This window comes from Megalops cyprinoides, chromosome 25 (genome assembly GCF_013368585.1).
Source record: "Megalops cyprinoides isolate fMegCyp1 chromosome 25, fMegCyp1.pri, whole genome shotgun sequence".
Lineage (NCBI taxonomy): Eukaryota > Metazoa > Chordata > Actinopteri > Elopiformes > Megalopidae > Megalops > Megalops cyprinoides.
Genome location: NC_050607.1, coordinates 14837747 through 14858588, shown reverse-complemented (window position 1 = coordinate 14858588; position 20842 = coordinate 14837747). Strand labels below are relative to the sequence as shown.

Here is a 20842-nt window from a genome sequence, read left to right as displayed (position 1 = left end):
ACACAGCGGTGGACTCAACCGACAAAGACATGGTCTGGTCTAATTAGTAGTTAAGTATATTTAATCAGTATAAGTAATAAGTATAACTATATCTAATCAGTATAAGTAATGGCTAGAATGTGTCTGCTGTTCTGATTCAGTCCAGCTCCAATTTGTAAAGGGCATGTTTGTGCATTTGTTTGTGTGTGTGTGTGTGTGTGTGTGTGTGTGTGTGTGTGTGTGTGTGCGCGCACTTTTGTGTGGAAGCATTCAAGCAGAAGTGTGTGTGGAAGTGTGACTGTGTATGAATGAGCATGTCAGTCTGAGCAGCTAAGTGCAAAAGTGTGTGAGCGCCATGTGTGTGACCACGCTCATGGTTTTCTTCAGCGGTCAATTGTCTGCAGGCGGCATGGCAACGTTCATGGCGGAAATTCTCCCTGGTGCAGTTGTGGGCTCTGTACACAGTTCAGAGCAAAGGGGCAGGGCCCTTACCTCATTAAGTGACATGGGGAAGGCGACGCAATCCTGTCCTTCTCAGGATCGATCACGAAATGCACCTTGAATCCTCCAGTAGCCTCACAATCACCCTTTCTCTCTCACCTCCCTCTCAAACCACAGTCGTAGCCGTCGCGGAGAATTTATGTCTCTGTGTGGTTATCCGTCTCCCCCGAGGCGGGAATTTGTCCGGACGAGCAATCGGCCAGAGCGGGGAAATGATCGCTTGTGGTGTGGAAAAGCGCAGAACACCTGGCCGTGAAGGAGCCGACCGCAGACACATCCGCTCCGAGAGAAGGATTAAGTGTGGAAACTCTCATTAAGACCTGTCTGCCGGAGAGAGCTGTGGCTGCCTCTGTTTGCGGTGGGATGACATTAAATATCTCACAGGTGAATTGTGCTGAAAGGTTCTCATTCCAGGCGACTGAAATAGAGATTTTCTTCTCTACCGTGTGAAATTTGCTGAGCTTAAGGTCTAAGATCAAGCTAAGCGTGTTCACGGTCAGACCTCTGTATCTGTTCTACATAATGTTAAGATTTAACTCAGGTGGTGTCTCATAAGAACTGTAGATGACAGATGTACTGTTGATACTGCAGATATAACATCTGTATTCTCAATAACTTGCAGGATTAATATGTGCTTGCACATGTTTTTGAAGCAGAGGAAAGATGTTGTATATTTTCTGGGTTATCCTGCTTCAGCCTGTATGCCTGTGATAGTGATAAGCAACAATGTTGAGCTCCAGACCTTGCACTCTCTGGGCCAGTTCAGTGAGACAGCCCAGCCTACACGTAGTGGTCCAGCACACAGCATTCTGGGAACATTTGTCCCGTGTTGTTACAGCATTAGCCCACGATCCCAGGATTCCTGTCTGTTGTCAGTGCGGCTTGCTTTTCCAATCCCATCATCCCCCAGACCGAGCAGCTATCACAGCCATCTCCACCTGTTAAAACAATGGAAGGGTCTGAAAGCAGACCTGTTATTTGTCAAAAAGTGGGGGTTGGAGCTGTGCTGAAACCCAGGATCAGCGATTAAACATTGGCCTGTGCGCTCACAACCTTGTTCCAGGATCATGAATTGAACTCAGACCTGTGTGCTGGTGAGCCGTCCAGGACGAAGAGCCTGGGACAGGCTTTCTCATCAGAGCCATTATTATCTCATCATTATTTTCCCCTCACAGAGTCTGTTAAAAACCCCACTTGCCCCCTGTTGATAGAGATGTCACTCTCCCTTTGCCTTGATATGATTCAGAAGGCTTTGATCATAAGCGTGCCCATTTTGGAAACATGCAAATGCAGCATTAGAATATACCGTTCTTAAGTACCGTGTTTCTGCTCATATGTCTGCTGTACACTTCGTCTTCCCACAAATCTTTCATCTCTCCCTTTTGTACCTACCTCTGTGTCTGCATTTGACATAAAAGTTCAGAAAAATTGAATGGTTATGTGCTGACAATATATTTTGCTTGCAGTTACAGCGTGAACGTTATACGAGCCACAGTGCATCTATGAAAATGGAATCGCTGTGATATATGCATAATTCATGTGGAAAATACAGACAATGGTAAATAGATGTGGCATTTACTTACCCAGATTGTGGGATTGATTATGAGCCTGATGTACTGCCATGCACCGAGTGAGCCCAGGGCTCCCGAACGTGTTCAACTTGTGTTGTGCTCTGTCTCACTTGTAAGTTGCTTTGGATAGAAGTGTCTGCTAAATGAATAAATGTAAATGTAATGTAAACGAATGAGAAATCTCAGTGGGTCCTTAGCCAGGTGAATAGGACGGGGTGTTTGAAATGACGGGTGGTCTCACGTTTAAAATGTACCTCAGTGGTGTGTCTGTAACTACGTGGGGCCCTGAGGTGGGGGAACGGGGGAGTGGTGAGAGGTGGATTTTGATTTCGGATTCTGGACGTGGTGATTCAACTACAAAGGGTTGTTTCTGTAGTTTCCCTGGCCTGTCCCGCGTAGGATGGGACACAGCCAAGACCCCCGCCCCGCTGACGCCTCCACTCTTTTCAAGCAAAAGAGGGATCCGTCTCCCATGCAGGGTTTTCTGTATCAACCTTGCTTTCATCTCCTGTTCTGGTTCTCTCACATAAGGTGTGTGTGTGTGCATGCATGTGTGTGTGTGTGTGTGTGTGTGTGTGTGTGCGTGTGTGTGTGTGTGCGTGTGCACGTTTGTGTGTGGGCATGTGTGTTTGAGTGTGTGTGTGTGTGTGTATAGCATGAATTCTCATTCATGCCGGTGGTGTAAAATCAGCCCTTTGACTCCCCCTCAGAGTCATGCCCTTTCCATTTGTGCCGTTCACAGAATTCGCAGAACAGCTTCGGAAGCTTTGGGCCCTGCTGAATGAAGATATCTTTCTCTCTCTCTCTCTCTCTCTGTCTCTCTCTTTCTCGCTGTCTCAGTGTCTCCCTGTATCTCTCTATCTCTCCTTCCTCATTTCTGAAGGCTCGGTCCCCATTGTTCCTGGCTCCGCCGTGAGCTCCCCTCCTGGGAGTATCAAATTGGCTGAGGTCCATTGTTCTCCGAGCTGCTTTTACACAATGCAGTGGTGTGGCGCGAGACAGGACCGGGCCGCTCCTTCGATACGAGCGAGGGAAGAAATGGCACCTCACAATGCGGGGCCCGTTCGGTGTCATCGGCGCCGAGCCCGGGCCCAGTCCTAAAGAGGCGGCAGTGAAAAAATGCACCTCTGTATCTGCGCTACAGTAAAAATGAGTCTCCCTTAGAAGGTGAGGAGCTGAACTATAACAGCAGGCTTTGGGGGTGATCATTAGGGAGTGGTGGTGCTGCAGAGGAGAAGCTGTCTGATAGGATGTCGGGGAGCGTAATTGGAGCTGCGACCTTCTCTCTGCCCCGGGTGTGAATTGAGCGGCAGGTGGTGCGAGCTCTGAGCTGGCAGGGAGCCGCCATTTCTCAGTGCTGTGGCGTCTGTGTTTGTGCCCTGCCAATGCCCTGCCTTGCAAACGCTACACACAGACAAAGGTCAAGGGTCAAAGGGGCGTGGCGGGAAGTGGCCCGCCGCATGCCGTCACCTTGCAGAGCTTTGGCCCCTCCCAGATAATGGGATTACCCAGGTGTCCCCTTGCTGGCAAATTACCTGCTGTCCCCTTGGTAGCATGTGCTGTCAGTGCCATTTTGAATCATGTATCAGACTGTTTCGAGTCTAAGGGCATGAGGTTGCACATCCCGTTGTCCTATCAGTTGCACCTGGATTGTGACGTGTGAGCACAAACCGACCAAAGTGGAATGTGATTTTGGAGCACAGTTCGTGACAGATATTCCTCTCACATCACTTTTGTCATAGTGTCGTTCGCAAGCTCCACAGAGTCCACCCAGAATCCAGAAGGCAAACAGGAAAATGAGGGGCTGGAACAGTCTAGAACACTACAAAGAGTGACCATCCTCTGCTTGTATATTTAAAGCTTGAGGCAATCTGTCATGCAGCTTGGGAAGCAGGCTGTTTAAGTGTGTTATTCCTGCCAACAGAGGAAAGAGCAGAATAGGTGGTTGTAGGTGGCATCCTGTACCCCAGAGAGTTCAAAGACGAGACCCTGGTCAAAGCCTTTGGCACACTGTGCTACTGCGTACGATTTTGTGAAATGTATTCATTTGTTCCAAGTCCCCTGTGGTAAAGCTGTTGGTGTAGCAGAGCCTATGAATAAAGCCAGCTCTCTCCGAAACAGTGTCCTCAAACATTCCTCGCCTCCACTTGAAGAGCGGAACTCGCCCCGCTCGGTTAATGTTTTCATCAGACATGTCCAGACATGTCCGGAGCGAAGACGAACCTGCCAGATGAAATCCAAACCTTTCTCGAGGGGGCCGAGGTCTTCGTGTGGGCGTGTGCGCCGGCCAGCGGAAGCCGGCTTTATCCTTCTGGGCCCGAGCTGTATTCCAAATGAGGTGATATTAGACCAGAATGCGAGGCTCTGTGCGTGTACTGTATCCCCAGTTATTCAGTTACCCAGTGGAGGCCCTCATTCAGGGTGACTCACAGTGCATTAATTGCAATAGCAAACACGGTCGCAAAAACTGGAAGTATAACCCTGCCTCTGACCAAAATATATCCACAGACTGTCATTCAAACTGAATCAGTGTTTAAGTCACCAATTACAGCTGGTGGAAAGAGAGCCTGTGTCTGCAAGCTCTGTGCATCTCCCGAGTAACCATGACACCCTTGCCTGCACTAGGAGGAACGACAACGATTTTTTTATAACAATTCTTCGACAGACCACAGGGTCTCCTGGGGTTATGGGAGCGAGCCAGATTCGAGCAGAGATTTTTTTTTTTTTTTTATGAATGACCAGTATGTGCTGTGTTTTGTGACACAGTGATTATAGGCGGCCCTTTATTCACCTTGCAGTGAAAAGCCTTGTTTTAAGTTTTAATTGCTTGCTTTCCCCTGCTGAGATTTCAGCACTCATCACCTTTATATTTAGATGTGCGTGGCGTTTGTCAGGAAGCATTTTGACTGGTTTTGGAGGTCAAGCTTTAATGACTTCAGGGTTTCTCATTGGTTCAGCAGGGCCAGTACTGATGATGTGTGAGTAGTGTGAGTCTTTGAAACTTTTCTTCTGTGCTTGAAGGAACACCAGTACATTTAATGGTACAGCCTTCAAGCTTAAAATTAAATTTAGATTTTTTCTCATTGACTTCACCAGTCTCACAGGAGGTTACAGCTAATGTAACTGTGATTTTCTCTGGGATATGAGTTATAAGTAGCAGAAATCTAATTGGTCTTGTCACATAATGCAGGTTTGTGATTTGCTAAATATTACAGGTGTTGGACAAAGCAGGGCTCTGATTGGCGCCACATTCTAGAGCACCATGTTCATCATGTGCCGGCGCTATGGGGGTGCTTAGGGGTGCATTGCACCCCCAGATGGACCTCAGTGCACCCTCAGTTGTCTCCTTTTATTCCGATGTCTGCATAGAATTTATTACGTTTTTTTAATGATATGATGGTTGATCCTCCCTGTGGAATTCAAGTCCGCCCCTCTGTATTTTCTCTGGGCGCAGAGCCTGATGTGGAGTCCTGTATAGAGGTGTATCAGGGGCCTCAGACTGAGGGCGTTAAATGTTAATCAGGAGTTGTCTCTGACCTTCAACTGAACCAGGAGGGAGGGAGCGAACTTCCTGTCACACTGTGACAACACAGAGTTCACGAACCCTGCCCTTCTCCCCGTAGGAAACATAACCTCGCCGTGAAAATGAGTCAGGAATGTCACCTTTCCGTGTAAACAACGCTGACCTTTTGACAAAATCATTGTGGAGCTAGAGGTTATTTTAGTCTGCACGTGTGTTTCCCTCAGCTAACCTCCGAGCCAGTTTGAAAACATTATTCTCCAGAAGGAGTGCTTCGGCCAGTTTTGGCCTGTCTGGATTCGAGGCCTCTTCCGGCTTAATTGCAGCCAAACTTTGCTCCGCGCTGCTTCCCCCCAGACGGCCCTGACACTCGCCGCCCCTTCAGTAAAGCCGCAGTGGCGTCCGCTCTGCTTAACGAAGCAGAAATTCATTTATCCTGGGAACAAATTGACCTTCCTCAGTAAACAGCAAAACAGAGGCACGCGGAAGGTTTCTGACGTCGCCGGCAACTGTGGGAAATGTCTCGGGGGCAGCGCTTCTGCGGGAGCAGCTATAATTGGGCCCCGCCCCTCGTTCAGGCCGTTTAATAATTAACCGTGCTGTTGGAAAACGAGTTTGTATTACCGCGAGCGTGAATGAGTCTGGATCTAATGGTAATGGAGACAGATGAGGGGGGGGTTGGGGGGGATGGTGGGAGAAGGAGGGAGGCAAAGAAGGAAAGGAGGAGATATGGAGGGAGGGAGAGAACAAGGGACTAGGAGGGAGAGAAAGAACACAGAAGAGAGAGAGAGAGAGAGGGATTAGGCAGGAGGGAGGGAGGGAGATAGATGCTTTCAAAAGAGCCGTCCTTGGTCTCCTGCACCTCGGCTTTCTTTTGGGGAGTCGCCCTGGCGTGCCTGCGCTCTGATTATGGGGTGTTAGGTGAGATAGATATCTGTTAATCTTTTGGTCTGCGCTCCATGCTCAGCGCCGTGGGGGAACGGGTGTGTGCGCGGGTAACACTTAATGCTCAGCCAAATCTAAGCAGAGGCTCATCGTGTTTCAAACGGGTGCGAATTAATGAGGAGCATGTGATGCTATCTGTGTAAGACACTACCATTGTCCCCATTCACTCACTCTCCGTGGAACGACGTTTAACGGCTGGACATTTTCCGCCACAGAACACAGGAATTGCGCCGTTTTTCTCACTCACTGAGTTTCATCTCCTGCGTGTGAAGAAAGTCTCTCTCTCTCGCAGCCGTGAGTTTCCCCCTCTTCCGCGGCAACCAGGGCTCTCCCGTGGTTTCAAAGGCGAAGGGGGGATTTAAGGTTTCCTGTTACCGGCCCACTCCCCGCCCCTCAGAGCCCTGACTTAGGTCTTTATTTCAAACAGGCGTTGTGTGTGACTTCATTCTCCAGGCCTCCCTCCTTGAAGGGGAGCCATTAACCGCATTGTGCTCTTTGTTTTGCGAAGGGTGCGGTCGCTCCGCTTCCTCTATTTCTCAGGGTCCGTTTGATTGCCGGATTAATTTCTCCGAGACATTGAATCGTCGCTGTTTTTGGCAGCTTCCAGCTTTGCCAGAATGTCCAGGGGGCAAGGAGTACACCCAAAATGCACTGCAGGCCAGCTACTATTACATATGAATGCCATTAATACTTATGAATGAGAATGTGCTTACCCCCACGTAGAGTCCTGCATATTGTGGGGGCACTGTGTGTTTCTTACAGCAACAGGTGCCGTCAATGACCAATGTCTACCAACAGAATTAGCAGCCACATTTTATCATGCAAGAACATCCATTAGTGCCAGTGGCCCAAAACTGGCACTGAAGTAGATTTGGACTTAGATACTGTTTTCGATCATGTATGTCTGCTCTTGTCGGTCGCTGTGACTGATGAGCTGACCAGATATGGACACCACACACCCCCAACCACTCTGCCTTTGCTGTGTTTCAGGTACCTGTCCTGCACCAAAATGAGGGAAGCTCCAAGAGTGTTCGGGCCCTTCGCCAAACGCGCCTGCCTGGTTTGCCTTCATGTGAGTCTACAGCTGCCAGCACCACGTGCGGAGTGTGGAAACTCTGAGCTCAGCCCTGCTGCTGACAGTTTTAAAAGAAGCTGGTCGCAGCTACGCTATGCGTGCGCATGTGTGTCCATGAGCGTATAAATTCTCACCTCCTGTGTCACATGGTGTCTCTGACTACTCCGTCTTCTCTGTGACCCAAACTCACCCTGGCTTCTTTGACGTTGATTTTTCATTTTTCCCTACAGACATGGAAATTCATGCCTCTTAGCAAACACACCTACTAAACTGGATACCATTAAAGACGTTCTCCTGTATTTATGTCTGCACGAGTTCACACCCACGCGTTTGTGAGTTTGCCTGAGCGCGTGTATGTGTTCCTGCGCTTGTATGATTTGTTTCCCTTGAACGTGACACGCGGGGAGGATTGGCTAATAACTCACTCCAGAAAATGATTACCGTGTACCTGCGAGGTCCGCAGCGCAGAAAAAATACTGGATGATTACTCTTCCTGATGAACGATTAGCACTCCCGCCGCTGGGGGAAAACCTCTTCATGATAACGTTCCTGTGTAAAGCGGCGTCTTAATGTGGGAAGAGGGTGATTTATGTTTTCTCAGAGGGGCGCAGAAAGCGACGTGTCTCACCCGGCCCTCCGGCTGACGGGTTGTGTAATCGGCAGCGTGTTGTCAGCTCAGCCTCCGCCTCCCGAACGCCAGTGTCGGGTGGTGCGGTCTCCTGATCCGTTGTTTGCCACCACCTTCGCCTGACCTTCCCAGGGAGAAAGCTGTGGCCTCGGAAATAATGTGCGCGGATATGATGTTATCAACTCGGCACAGCTGGTACGCTGTCCTACGGGATCCAGGCCTTAAAAAAAAAAGTAACAGCTTCATTGCCAAAGGAGCACGAGGCGGTGGTGCTTTATTGTGCTGTCTATTTTTACGTCAGATGGAGAAGCTCCTTTCAGGGGCAGGTTTCTCCGCTCCTTGAAGTTACTTTGGGGTTTTGTTTTTATGCTCGCCTGACTGTGTGGACCTTCCTCTACTTTTCCACAGGATCCAGTGCCAGCCCCGAGTCCAATCCTTTCCGGTCCTTAAATGTCAGCGAGGGTTAACTTTTTGTTGATTGAGTTGAGCACTCAGATGGTGTCAACTGGGAGTTGTATTGCTGATGGTCACGATCATTTCAGAGTGCTGTGTACTGAGAGACTTGCGACCAACTTATGCCTCATTTCTGGAGTAAAGGTTCATTGTCCTGTTGCTGTTGTGTTTTTTTTTCACTATATTTTCTGAGACTATACTTACTCTCCTGCAGGTGGCGATCATCATGTCCTTCCGCCTGTGGGTCATGGGCGGCTCCATGCCCTTGTTCTCCGAGCAAGACAATCCGGCCTCCTTCTCTCCCCACCTGCTCACCAGGTATGACCTTTGACCCCTCGCCGTCTTAAACCCAGCGGGTCCACCCTGTCTGATCTGTCACTCATTTTGGCTCCTGTCTGCCTCTTCCCGCTCTGTCCCTCACCCCCTTCCCATTCCCCTGGGGTCTGCAGAGTGGGTTGTAAGTGATGGCCTCACTGAAATCTCCGCCTCCACAGTGCTCCTCTGAAAACAGATAATCTCCCATCAGCCCCGGAGGCAACAGGCTGCTTGAAATATTGCACTGTTCCGAGACAGTCACCTGGGAAATTTACTGCAAATTTCCTCCGCTTCCTCTCGGCTGCATGACTCCAGCTCTGCTTTACAGAGAGACGCGGCCCCTGGCCCTGTATCGCCCCGGTGCGTCTGTCCGCTGCTCTCTCCAGCCGTGCAGAGGAGTCCACGCCCTCCCTCCACTCCGCACGGCAGGCCCAGCTGCAATTTACCCATAACACCCTTGGCTGCTCCCAACAGTCCAGAGCTATTAGTGCACACAATCTGTGGAAGCGGTCATATTTCTATTACAAGTGTGAGATTTAAGGAAGCACATTCCTCCGGATTCGTTTTCAAATGCTTGCTGTTTTTTCCCAAGGAATTCTCCACAGTTTTTTTTTTTTAAGCTCTGGTTGCATCTTAAATGATAATAATCATGAGAGTGGAGACTAATGGGGCTCTTTAGGGGGTGGTTCCCATGTGAAAGGAGGCATGTCTGAGCCCATGACCCCCACACCGGTTCTGACCACATGCATACAGTGAGCTGCTTCATACCAGCCTGGGTGTTTAAATGGCTGCAGCATTGGGCTGCTGGTTCTGAGCCCGTAGGAACACAATCCCATTAGAAATGTGATTATACACGGTTTCATTAGGGTCGGATTGTACACATTGTCATTTGAAATGGGGTTGAACGCAGCATTATTAGAAATTGGATTGCAGCTAACGATAAGCTGGCTACAAGTGAGGGGTTTTGAATTAGCCACTAAATCGGTTAATTAGGCTGTTTTTTCCAGCGTTTTGTATGGATTTCAGTAGAAATGTCGCGGCCTGAGTGACCTCAAAGACTGCATGTCCTCCAGTGACTGTAAACCTTTATAAACCCCATATAAAACATTTTTAAAATATGTAGTAACTGGTATTAAGCATGAAAAAGTATCAATATTCATTATTTAAGCATTTGCTTGTATAATCTTATTCATTAATATGTGTTTGATGGATATGCGTTGGTGGTTGTGGTCTCACGCAGTAAAATGAACACTTAAAATACATATTCATGTATATCTAATATATTTATATATAAGATATTTGTTTTTTAGTGCCCCTGTATGTTAGATAGACATTCCTGATATGCAACAGATAGCTGACAATGTTTTATGGTTTTGGAAGAAAAATATTCACCTGGAGATTTTGCCAGAGCTGGGTTGTACCGTAGGCCTATAATTAAAACAGAGCTCATCTGCCAGATGATACGTTTTGACATTTTACCTGTGGCTTGAAAAGAACTTATTTTTGTCACAAAAGCTTAAAAGAGCATGTCCTAGAATGTGTGCCCATCAAAGGAAAAGGCTGTATTGCTGTGTGTGTCTCTCTCTCGTTCTCTCTCTCTCTCTCTCTCTCTGTCTCTCTCTATCTATACATTACCTTGGGGTTATTCAATATGTAAAGTACACTAAAGTTCTGATGTACACTAAAGTTCTCCAGCTGACAGCTTGCTGTTGCCATGACACCATTGCTTTAGCGGGCAACTCAGGAAGCTAGGTTTCATCGGTGAGCAGTGTGCTGCTCTTATTGAAAAAACAAGGAGGGACAGGAAAGAGAGAGAGAGAGAGGTGAGAAAGAAAAGAGATACAGAGCCAGCAAGGCCAGAGAGGGAGAGAGACATCTGTCTATCCCCCACTCAGAGACTTCCCAGCATTCCTTGTGTGCATTCCTTGTTTGGTCTGCAGAAAGGCAAAGGCATCCTCTCTCTCTCCTGTCTAGAGGGGCCAGGTCTCCCTCTAGGCTCACACCCAGTCACTTCATTAATTTGCCAGCTCAGACATGACATCACCTTTCCTCCAAGGCCATTCTACCTTATTCCATCACCAAAACTGTGACACTGTCTGTACTCGCTCCGTTGTTATGATTTCAGCCCGTCACCACACGGCGCACGCCTTATTGGACTGGGTTCTGTGCAGGCTCTGTGCGGTTTCGGTGTTATCCTCACTCATTGGACTAATTGATTGTAGAAAGTGTTTTCTTTGGAATCTGCGCTATGTATTTACTCATTAAACAGATGCAGTGCGTTGGTAATGTGAACCATATGTGCCCTGGCAGTTGGGGTCACTAGAACAGATTGGTGTGAGTTTGGCTTTGCGTCAGTCAAAGCAGGAAGGGAAATTTCTGTACAATAAAGCAGCACTGAGTGTATTTAGTCCTGGCATATTGCACTGTGAGACTGTCGTAAGCAACCATAGTGGGTAAAGAACTAACATTAAAGCACTCAACAGCCACAGTGAGCACATGTGATACGGACAGGTCAATTACACTCACAAATATACACACACACACACACACACACACACACACATTCGTATAGAACACACATACACACCAACATAGAAACATTTTGATTTATGTCCACTTTAAAAAATTAACTTTCAGACAAATAGGGCCACATTCTTAAACATTGATGTCAGCACACACACACACAGATGTGCCTCCATACAGATGCTCATACATACACACACACACACACACACACACACAGGAGACCTGGTATGATAGGTATGTTTGTGTCTGATTCAGCCCCCAGGTGCGCACCAGACAAAGCCTATTTGCAGTGTTCCGGCAGAATCCATTCTCCTGCAGGTCTTCATAAAAGAGCACAGCTCTCCTGCGCTGGCCACATACCCCACACTTTATTGGTCATCTGGCCAATCAGATGTCTCACAGCCATCCTGCTGACCATATGAGACGGAAGTCATCCCAGGACATGCTCTTTATTTATTCATTTCTCAGACGTGAGAGTCACTGATGGGGTTTTAATCACCAAAACTGTGACGGCAGGTAATAATCAAAGCCTTTCCAATTGATTAAAGTGACATTCAGCAGTTGACAGGTGACAGCCTTGTTACCTGGCTGTAATACTTTCTTAGCATTTTGGGAGTCTGTCCACAGCAATCCCATGACAAGGACAGGACACATAATATTACAGCTCTCAAACACCTACAAATCTCTGACAGAGCAGGAGCTAAGAGTACTTATTACCCCAAAGAACTGCTGTACAACCTGTCAGTGTAGGAGCTAAGGGCTTATATATCTACAGTATAAACCCAAACATCAGCTCCTTTTTTAGCACTGATGTTATGTCCTGCTGATAAAAAAACAACAACACAATGGCATTATTAGCACAGATCATATCAGGGAAGCATACAAAGAGGCAGAGGTGAGTCGGTACTGATGGAGCTAACCTTGTGGCCAGAAGGTTGCCAGGTCCTGTCCCAGTAGGGAACACTGATGGTGTAGCCTTGAGCAAAACGCCTTTGAATTGCTTCAGTGAAATTAGCTTGGAAGGTGGAGCTGCATACGATGTAAACTTTGTATGGAAAAGCTGCAGATAAATAATGTTGTGATGACCACATATCGTGTCCCTCACTCTGTCAATGAGGCGATTTGTGTCATGTGTTAGCCCATAATACTTCTGCATGAATCAATGCAGTCGCTATCAATAGCGTTTATGCTGTCCTTTGGAAAATCGATACAGAATCCTGCCTTATCTGCTGTGGGCCTGGTGAAATCAATGCTTGGTCTGTTTATATCTGTTGGGTGGTACCCGTATTTTAAAAATCAATCCGAATATGTCTCTGTATGCTGTGGTATTCCTGCTGCACGGTCTTGCAGATAGATAGTCTCTCCTGGTATGTCTGTGTAAGTGCAATGTAATCATTATGTGTTATCCTGTGAGTATATGCCTACTATAATCAGCGTGCGGTTCCATGCGGAGCAGAATGTGTGGGAAAGCAATGACTTTGCTCTCCTAGTCCCTGTTGTTTTAACTTTGTCCTCGGTTGTCCTCGTTTTACCTTGACACGGTTTCAGGACAGGATAACTTCAAACTGTCCCTAGGCTCTGTTGAAATGCCAAAGACGCCATGAGGCCTGCCAGGGGTGGTTCTGTTCTTTTTCATGAACACAGGGGCTCCCAGAATTGTCTCACAGCTCTCTCACGCTCGGTAATGGAATGTTCCAGAACGGCCATCTTTTGGACTTCTTAGGTTTGGCTAAGCTGCATTTACACAGCAGATCATCTTGTGAGGATGTTTATATCTTGTTTTGTTGTGTCTCGCATGGGGAGTCACGAAGCTAAGCTCTGACCCCTACCAAAGTCCACCTGCTGTTGGGGAAATGGAGGCGGAGGAAGCGTAACAGGTGCCATGGTGCTTTAGCAATGTCTTTTCGTCTCAGAGCCCTCATATGTAAATTCCAGCGTTTATCCTGAGGAATCTTCTCTTGTTGTGCTTCAAAATACACCAGTCTTTGCTGTATAACAGCTTAACTTTTATACAGACATCAAAAGCTTAAGGCCGTACACCAGTGGCTCATGCTAGTAGAACAGATTATGTAATGATGGTAGAAATGGCGTGATTATGCCAAAAAAATTATTATTCTTGCACAGTGTTTAGATTACATAAGATTCCCTGAGGAGACACAATCTGTTTTGTGAGGATATCAGGCTGACAGTACCTGACAGCAGTGGTACAGTAAGTCTTGTAGTCTTTTGCAGTTTTCGGCAAACATTCCTTTGCGTTTATTTGACTAAACTTGCTGGTTTCTCGTGAAGACTGAAGTCTGCGTTATTGCCGCTCAGGACTATGCAAATCCGCAGTTGTGGATTCGTGTTTATTTTATGCCCTTTTGCTTGGAGCTGATTTGATTTACAGATCCCAGGAGACCTGATGACCACGTTAAATGGACCTGAACCAGCTGAATTCCTATCTCCCTCACACGCCTCACTTAAGCAAGTTAATCTCCTGTTGTTATTGCCTCTGACTCATAACTGTAATCATAATGGCGGCATGAGGCTTTATGAACCCCAGAATGAGTGCAGTTACTGTGTTCTGTAACTGATCAGCTGACTTGAGCTAATGACTTGAGCTAGTGCCTTACTGTGGAAATCAGCATTTTCTGATTGGCTCATAGAAGCCCGTGATTAACAGAGTGCTGTTAGCTCCTCCCATTATGGCTTTTGGCTAATTCATTATGTCCTAATTCGTGTAAGAGGAGGTTTACGCCCTGACTTCAGCCCGCCAGGCCCTGAGGTTAACTGGGAAGATTCACTGAGGACTATCAGCAGAAGCTGTTCAGAAGGTGACCGACGCATTTAGAACTCCCCTCAAGGAATAGGCCTCAGCTTTACTGCATCAGCTGAACTGATCCTGCTTTTAATTGGTTGGAGTCAAAGTTTCATAGCAACATATGGAACAGCTGATTCCTAGACACGAGACTCTGGGCTAGGGCGTCACTGTTTCAAATAACAAAGGTTACGCTGCCTTTTTGGTAATTTGCAGTAACTTTTGTGTGCCTGTGAGAATACTGACCCATTACATCTGTTCTGAATTCTGTAATAGTTGAATGGTTAGCACTGCTGCTGCTATGGTAAAGCGAGTGAGTAATGTAATGGGGTTGCTGATGTCTTCTTTCTGCCCCCCTCAGGTTCCTCACCTACTGCTACCTGCTGGCCTTCAACGCCTGGCTGCTGCTGGCCCCCATCGTGCTCTGCTATGATTGGCAGGTGGGCAGCATCCCGCTGGTGGAGTCCCTGTGGGACGTGCGCAACATCGCCGCCCTGCTGCTGGGAATGGTCGTGGTCTGCCTGTGTCTGCACTGCCTGACGTCCGTACAGGTGAGTGGTGGGCGGACGCAGTGCCCGTTTGCGTCACCGGGGGGCAGTCAGCCTTGACCCCTTGCACTTAAACCGTTTCAAATTTAATTCCTGGTTATCTTGCTCAGTCCTTGCTTAGGGTTCATACCTGCCCTCAAACGCCCCATATGTGCCCTAAACATTTTAACAGATTACCACGCCCCCCCTTTCTGTGCGACCCCCTGCCGTGTTCCAGGTGTGCATCTCATTCAGTCTGAAGGGTCTGAGGAGAAGAGTCCCTTGTGCCCCCCCTGCCTCCCTAAAATTCCTTCCTTCACTCCCTCACCCCATCCACCTGGAACCCAGAGGCTAAGGGAGCTGGCGCAAAGCTATTTCTCTTCATTTAGGTTACTTTTCTTCTCTCCATACGACACGAGCCCATATTACTCTCTCTCAGGCAGGAAGATGTATGGGATGGGGATTCCCCAAAGAGAGTGAGTGGGAGGTCTTTGCACAGTATGTACACTCCTTATGAGAGACTGGAGCCGTGGAGGTCTGCTTCACCATACGCTCTGCTGGGGACCGAGCCCAGCACTTCAAACAAGAAGCCTCTCTGGGGAGACACTCCTTTGCTGTGGATCTGATCCTCAAATGTCTCTCCTTAACAAGCTCTACATCCTGCTAAAACCGCTGAGCTTTGCTTAGGGCCGATTAGTGTGGCTCTCTGTGTGCCTTCCTAAGGCGGCGATGTGGGTTTCACTGAGCTCTGTGGATTTTATCCAGCAGGCCACCGCAGGAGCCTGTAAAATCCCAGCATTCTGCACGGTTCCTTTGTAACGGGGCTTAGGTGTCTCGGTACGGTGTTTGTATCCTCTCTTGCAAGTCTGTTTCTCTACCTGCCGCCCCGGACAAGCACAAATTTAAGCGCACAGCACACTGGCTCGACTGCTGTGGAGCTTTCAGTCAGTCAGATTCACTCCACCTGTCTCCCTGTTGAGTCCTTTGTCAGACAACTGGGGCTGATGCTGAGAGAAAGGATTCTGAACGTTTGAATCCTCAATGCTGCGGTCTGTGTCTGAGCCCTGTGTTTAGATACACGCATTCTGAATCCTTTGCTCGGAGCATAGCTGGGTCTGTTCCCAGCCCTGTATTCTGTGACTGATGACAGCTCCGTCACAGGGCTGTATCTTAACCTCCAGTGTACCTGCCACGTGGACAAAAGCGGGTGGACGGCAGAACTCCCTCCCGTAGATCAGCTCGATCGGGTATCGACTGGCTGAATCATCTGTCACTGGCGGCCGGGGGTGAAGGTTGACAGAGCAATATAAATTACAGCAGTGCAATCCGTGAGCGACCCTGCAAAATACAGATGGCTTTGTTGTCAGATTTCTAACATCTGCAGATGTTTGAATCCTGCATAATGTCAGTTTATCATGTGTGTACGCTTGTTTGTTAATTAACATAAAGTTACCAGCTGCCAAAACAATCTAGTTATGGTTCTCTTCTTGTCTGACAGTTTTAGCTTACCAGGAAGCAAGGATTGTGAAGCTTTCTTTTGTCAAATGTTGTCTGGTTATAAAGGTGGGGGACAGGCGGACTGCTTTGATAAGACTTTCTCCTGGACCCAGGTCAGTCTGAGCAAAGTGTGCAAAGCAAGCACTCCTTGCCAGAACGCAAAGAAAAGAGGTTATCCGGTGCCGTGTTCGGACTGTTCTGGGCAGCACTTTTAATGTCTTACTCGTTGCACCTCTGTTCTTGCAGTGAGCTGCTCGTTTTCTTCAGGTTCATGGGGGAGGGGGTCTGTAATGATATCTGACGATATCCGTCATGTGTTGTTTTGAGGCTCTGTGCTCTTGACCTCGACGCTTTACAAACGCGCTGTGCAGAGATCCCCGGGGGGACGCTGTTGTTGGGGAGAGAGCCGCTGAGCCAGCAGAACCGAGGTCACGGGCCGCCCTCAAGATTGCAGAGGCCCCACACCTCCCCATCTGTTTTCCTGCAACACATGTTAAATTTCAAACTCAGGGTTTTTTCCCCACAGATGAAATCCCAGCAGCTTCTGTTCCATGCTATGAACTACCATTTAAGGCTGCTTGTCTGACACAATTCCAAGCTACAAAGTAACTGATAAAAGGCACAACGCTCTTCGCTTGCAGGTGCAGTGGGCACATTGCAACCTCCTCTCTGTATTTCGGCGTCCCCCCCACCCCTCACCGCCCCCCTCTTGAGCAAACAGGAGTTTTTTTAGCCATCTGCTTTTGTGGGCTCACATAAATGAACAAAAGATTTTTCCATTTACATCACCGTAATGCCCTCTTGAGATTGGCCATTCAGCTAAGGTGTAGGTGTCATCAGCACATGGGGGTTTTCAGCTGTAATAACTGATTTTGTCTCCTAAATGGGCTCTTGGCAGCAGTTTCTTTTGATTGAATATCATACCCTCAGTTTTGAGAACCTTTAAGTGGTTTTTAAACACCCCCTGGCATGAGCAGTGTGTGTGTGCTGAATATTACCCCCTCATAAAACCGTCACTAAATTGATAATAATGATAATTAAGGAGAGAGAGAATTCACACGCGGAAAGGTTGATTTGTATAGAAATCTAATACAGTGCGGCAATTATTTTCTTTTTGCTTTCAGTATGATACTCATTTGCACCTTTCCAGAAACTTTCATTTTCCAAAGTCGGAGCTGACCTCAGTGTACACCCTGCCCAGGGTATTGTCACATGGTCTGCGGTCAGTCTCCTGCTTTCCTTCCAGAAAATTCTTTAGAGTCATTTTCCTGTCAAAGGGATCTTTCTGGTGACTTTCTCCATTGTACAGAATGAGAAGTCCTTTTGTCTTCTCAGAAAAGAACCTCCATAGTTCTGGCCAGTCCTCTCTGGATGTCACTGGCTGCGTGCGGTGTGGCACGCAGGGTGTGGTGGGTGGACACCGCCACACTGTGCCTGTGAGCGGGATGGCAAAGGAGAGATGGGGTGAAACATGGCTGGATATGAGGCTGTCAGTACCATGGAGACTGTGTCAGAGCCAGTGCCAGGTTCTGCGACCACAACAGTAAAGATGACTCACGGTAAAGCCTTGAGCAGGTATAACAGGAGAAGGCTGAGTCTGGGTTTCTGAGATTCGAACACCGTGAGTCAGTTTCCTCAGCATGTTTGACCTCCTCATCCAAGGAGTTAAACCTTCACTTTCAGCTTCAGGAGGTGTTACTTAATGTGCCCGGTTTCCTGCCACTGCAACCATAGTAACAGGAGGCTCAGTGACACTGCAGATCCACTGCTGTCTGCTCTGACTCTGCAGAGTTGCATTGTAGGTCTGTGGGCTCACGTTCCCACAGTAACATTAAACACCACTGTGACTGGGTTATGATCCAAACACCGCTGTGACTGGGGTATGATCCAGACAGTACTGTGGCAGGGATATGGTCCAAACACCATTGTGACTAGAGTATGATCCGAACACCACTGTGACTGGGTCGTGATCCAAACACCACTGTGACTAGGATCAGGACCAAAAGACAAGTACAGCCTAAACAGTGACTTGAGCTTGCTTGGTTTTACCTGTACTAGATGGTGATCTGCCTATGAGCGTTGAGCTCAAACAGGCAGGCGACACAGAGGGAGCAATCAGCGCAGACCAGCCAAAGCCTGAGAGAGGGGGCGCCTATCAGCGGAGGTCCGCATCACAATCACAGCCACGGCTGAAAACGAGCCCGTCACTCTCCCAGACAGGTCTGGGATCAGGCAGCCGCGCTCCGCGAGCCGCGACACACTGACCCCTCCCAACCTGCGGTACTAGACTGCAGCCGCCGGAGCGGTCAGGCGCGCCCACGAAAATGCCAGCCCGAGGCGGGCGGCGCCGGCAGCGAGGGAACCGAGAGACGCGGAGCGCTTGTTTATAGCACCGCGCCGCCTCGCAGCCTTCATTAACCCAACGAGCGAGCCCTGTGAAATCGCAGCAGACAGGTTCATTACGCGGATTAGCCCGCGCGCGGCAAAGCAAACACGTTAGCTTAAGTACATTAGCAATGAAATGAGGAGAAATGGCCGCTAATTAAAAGCGAATAGCTCCGCTTGAAATTCTGTGAAATGAATTAACAGTGTTTTTTTTTGGGGGGGGGGGGGGGGGAGGGGGTTGGCAACGTCTTAATTGCTTCACACTTCCAAATTTGCTTCCATATTGGAACACATTAATCAGACCTTCTCGCGCTGTAATTAAGAATCTATTCTATAAATGGCAGAGATGTGAAACAACTCATTATTACATTAGAAGGCCTGTAAACTACTTTTTATTCTACAGCTAGCCATGTCTTCATATCTGTGAATATTCTGCCCATATCATGAAGTATATGGGGTGGCAGTGTAGGTAGTGGTAAAGACAACAAGGGTTTGTTGTCGGTTTGATTCCCCACTGCGGCCATTGCTTCTGTACCTTTGGGAAAGGTACTTAACCCAGAATTGCCTCAGTAAATATCCAGTTCTATAAATGGGTACCATGTAAAAAATTGTAACCTGTGTAATTCACTCTGGATAAGAGCGTCTGCCAAATGAGAATAATGTAATGTAATGTATATGTGTTTGCGGCTCATTTGACTTGAGTGATCGCCCTGGATTTCCTGCCTTATCAAATGCGTCTTCTGTGGAAGCTGTTGACTGGTTTGGAAGTGTGTAACATCAGAAAATGACACTGAATACATCTGTTCATGTACCATGTGAACATCTGGTTGCTTGGTAGGTGACCCTGCAGCGTTTTATATACACCCAAAAAAGAAATGCCATTACTTCAACACAGGGGGGCGTATTTCCCAAAATGACCATTCCACAAGTGACATCCAGCGGACAATTCATAATTCATTATAATTCATAATAACATGAGGCAAGTGACAGAGTGGGTCGAGGTTACCCTCTTTCAAGTTCTAATGAAATGCTTACTCACAAGTGTATTAATGGCTGCCAGAGACTTTCCCTTTTCCCCTTGTTTTGACCGCCACCATTACCTATATCGGAGAGAAATTACCAGAAATTAACCTCCCGTGAGACTCCGCCGTTTAAATCTCGAATAACTGATTCCCATAGTGTCTGCGGGATTGAGCGTTTTGGTATCATTAGTTTCAAGCTTGCGGTATTTGTCAAAATCTATCACATTTGAAACCCATATTTTCCTTCACATATCCCTCCCCTCGCCCCCCAGTTCACTTAAGTTTCATAGACAATAGATTTGCCAAAAACAATGACAGCTTGGAAACCCATAACCAATTTTAATATTCTTTCAAAGGCTCAGAATGAGTTAGCAGGGGAGTAATGTCATATGCAGATATTTTACAGAGGGGATGGAGGGCCGTGCTGCAGGGGGGTCCTGTGAGGACATCCCTCTCTGTTCTCAACTGTGTTTGAATGTGCTGATGCAGGGCTAGGTGTGCTTAAATGCAGAGTGCTGATGCAGGTGTGTTCAAATGTTATATACTGATGCCATGTGTATTTAAATGTAATAAGCAATGGCAGGAGTTCAAATGTTTTATACTGAAAACACTGTGTTTAAATGCTGTGTGCTAATTCAGATTTGGTTCAATATAGTATGCTGATCCAGATCCACGTGTGTTTAAGTGTAGTGCACTGTTACAAGTGTGTTTAAATGCATTATGCTGACACAGGTATGTTGAAATTCATTACACTGTTACAGGTGTGTTTAAATCATTACACTGATACTGGTGTGTTTAAATTCATTACACTGATACAGGTGTGTTTAAACGCATTATGCTGGTACAGATGTGTTCAAATGTAGTATGCTGATGGAGAAAGAGGTTTGTATGCACTGTGGCATCATGAGGATTTATGTGGGTTCTGATGGACCATGCAAGAAGGGGCAATGATATTTACTTATAATAAATGTCCAGCCATAAATTAATAACATGTGCAATGCCATGCAGCTTGCTGTGCATTAGGACTGCTTATCGGAACATGATTATGAAAGGAATGAAGGATGGATGTAGTCAGGAGGAATAGAGTAAAGGAGGGAA

General features: G+C 47.5%; 1 protein-coding gene across 1 annotated transcript in view; it reads left to right on the top strand.

Annotated features, from left to right (window-relative positions):
- LOC118771983 (protein O-mannosyl-transferase TMTC1-like) overlaps positions 1-20842 on the top strand; it is a 90573-nt gene that overhangs the window by 36365 nt on the left and 33366 nt on the right. Inside the window, exons 5-7 of the mRNA XM_036520193.1 lie at positions 7507-7588; positions 8887-8990; positions 14675-14864. Coding sequence (XP_036376086.1) covers positions 7507-7588; positions 8887-8990; positions 14675-14864 — 376 coding nt within the window. The remainder of the gene's footprint in view (positions 1-7506; positions 7589-8886; positions 8991-14674; positions 14865-20842) is intronic.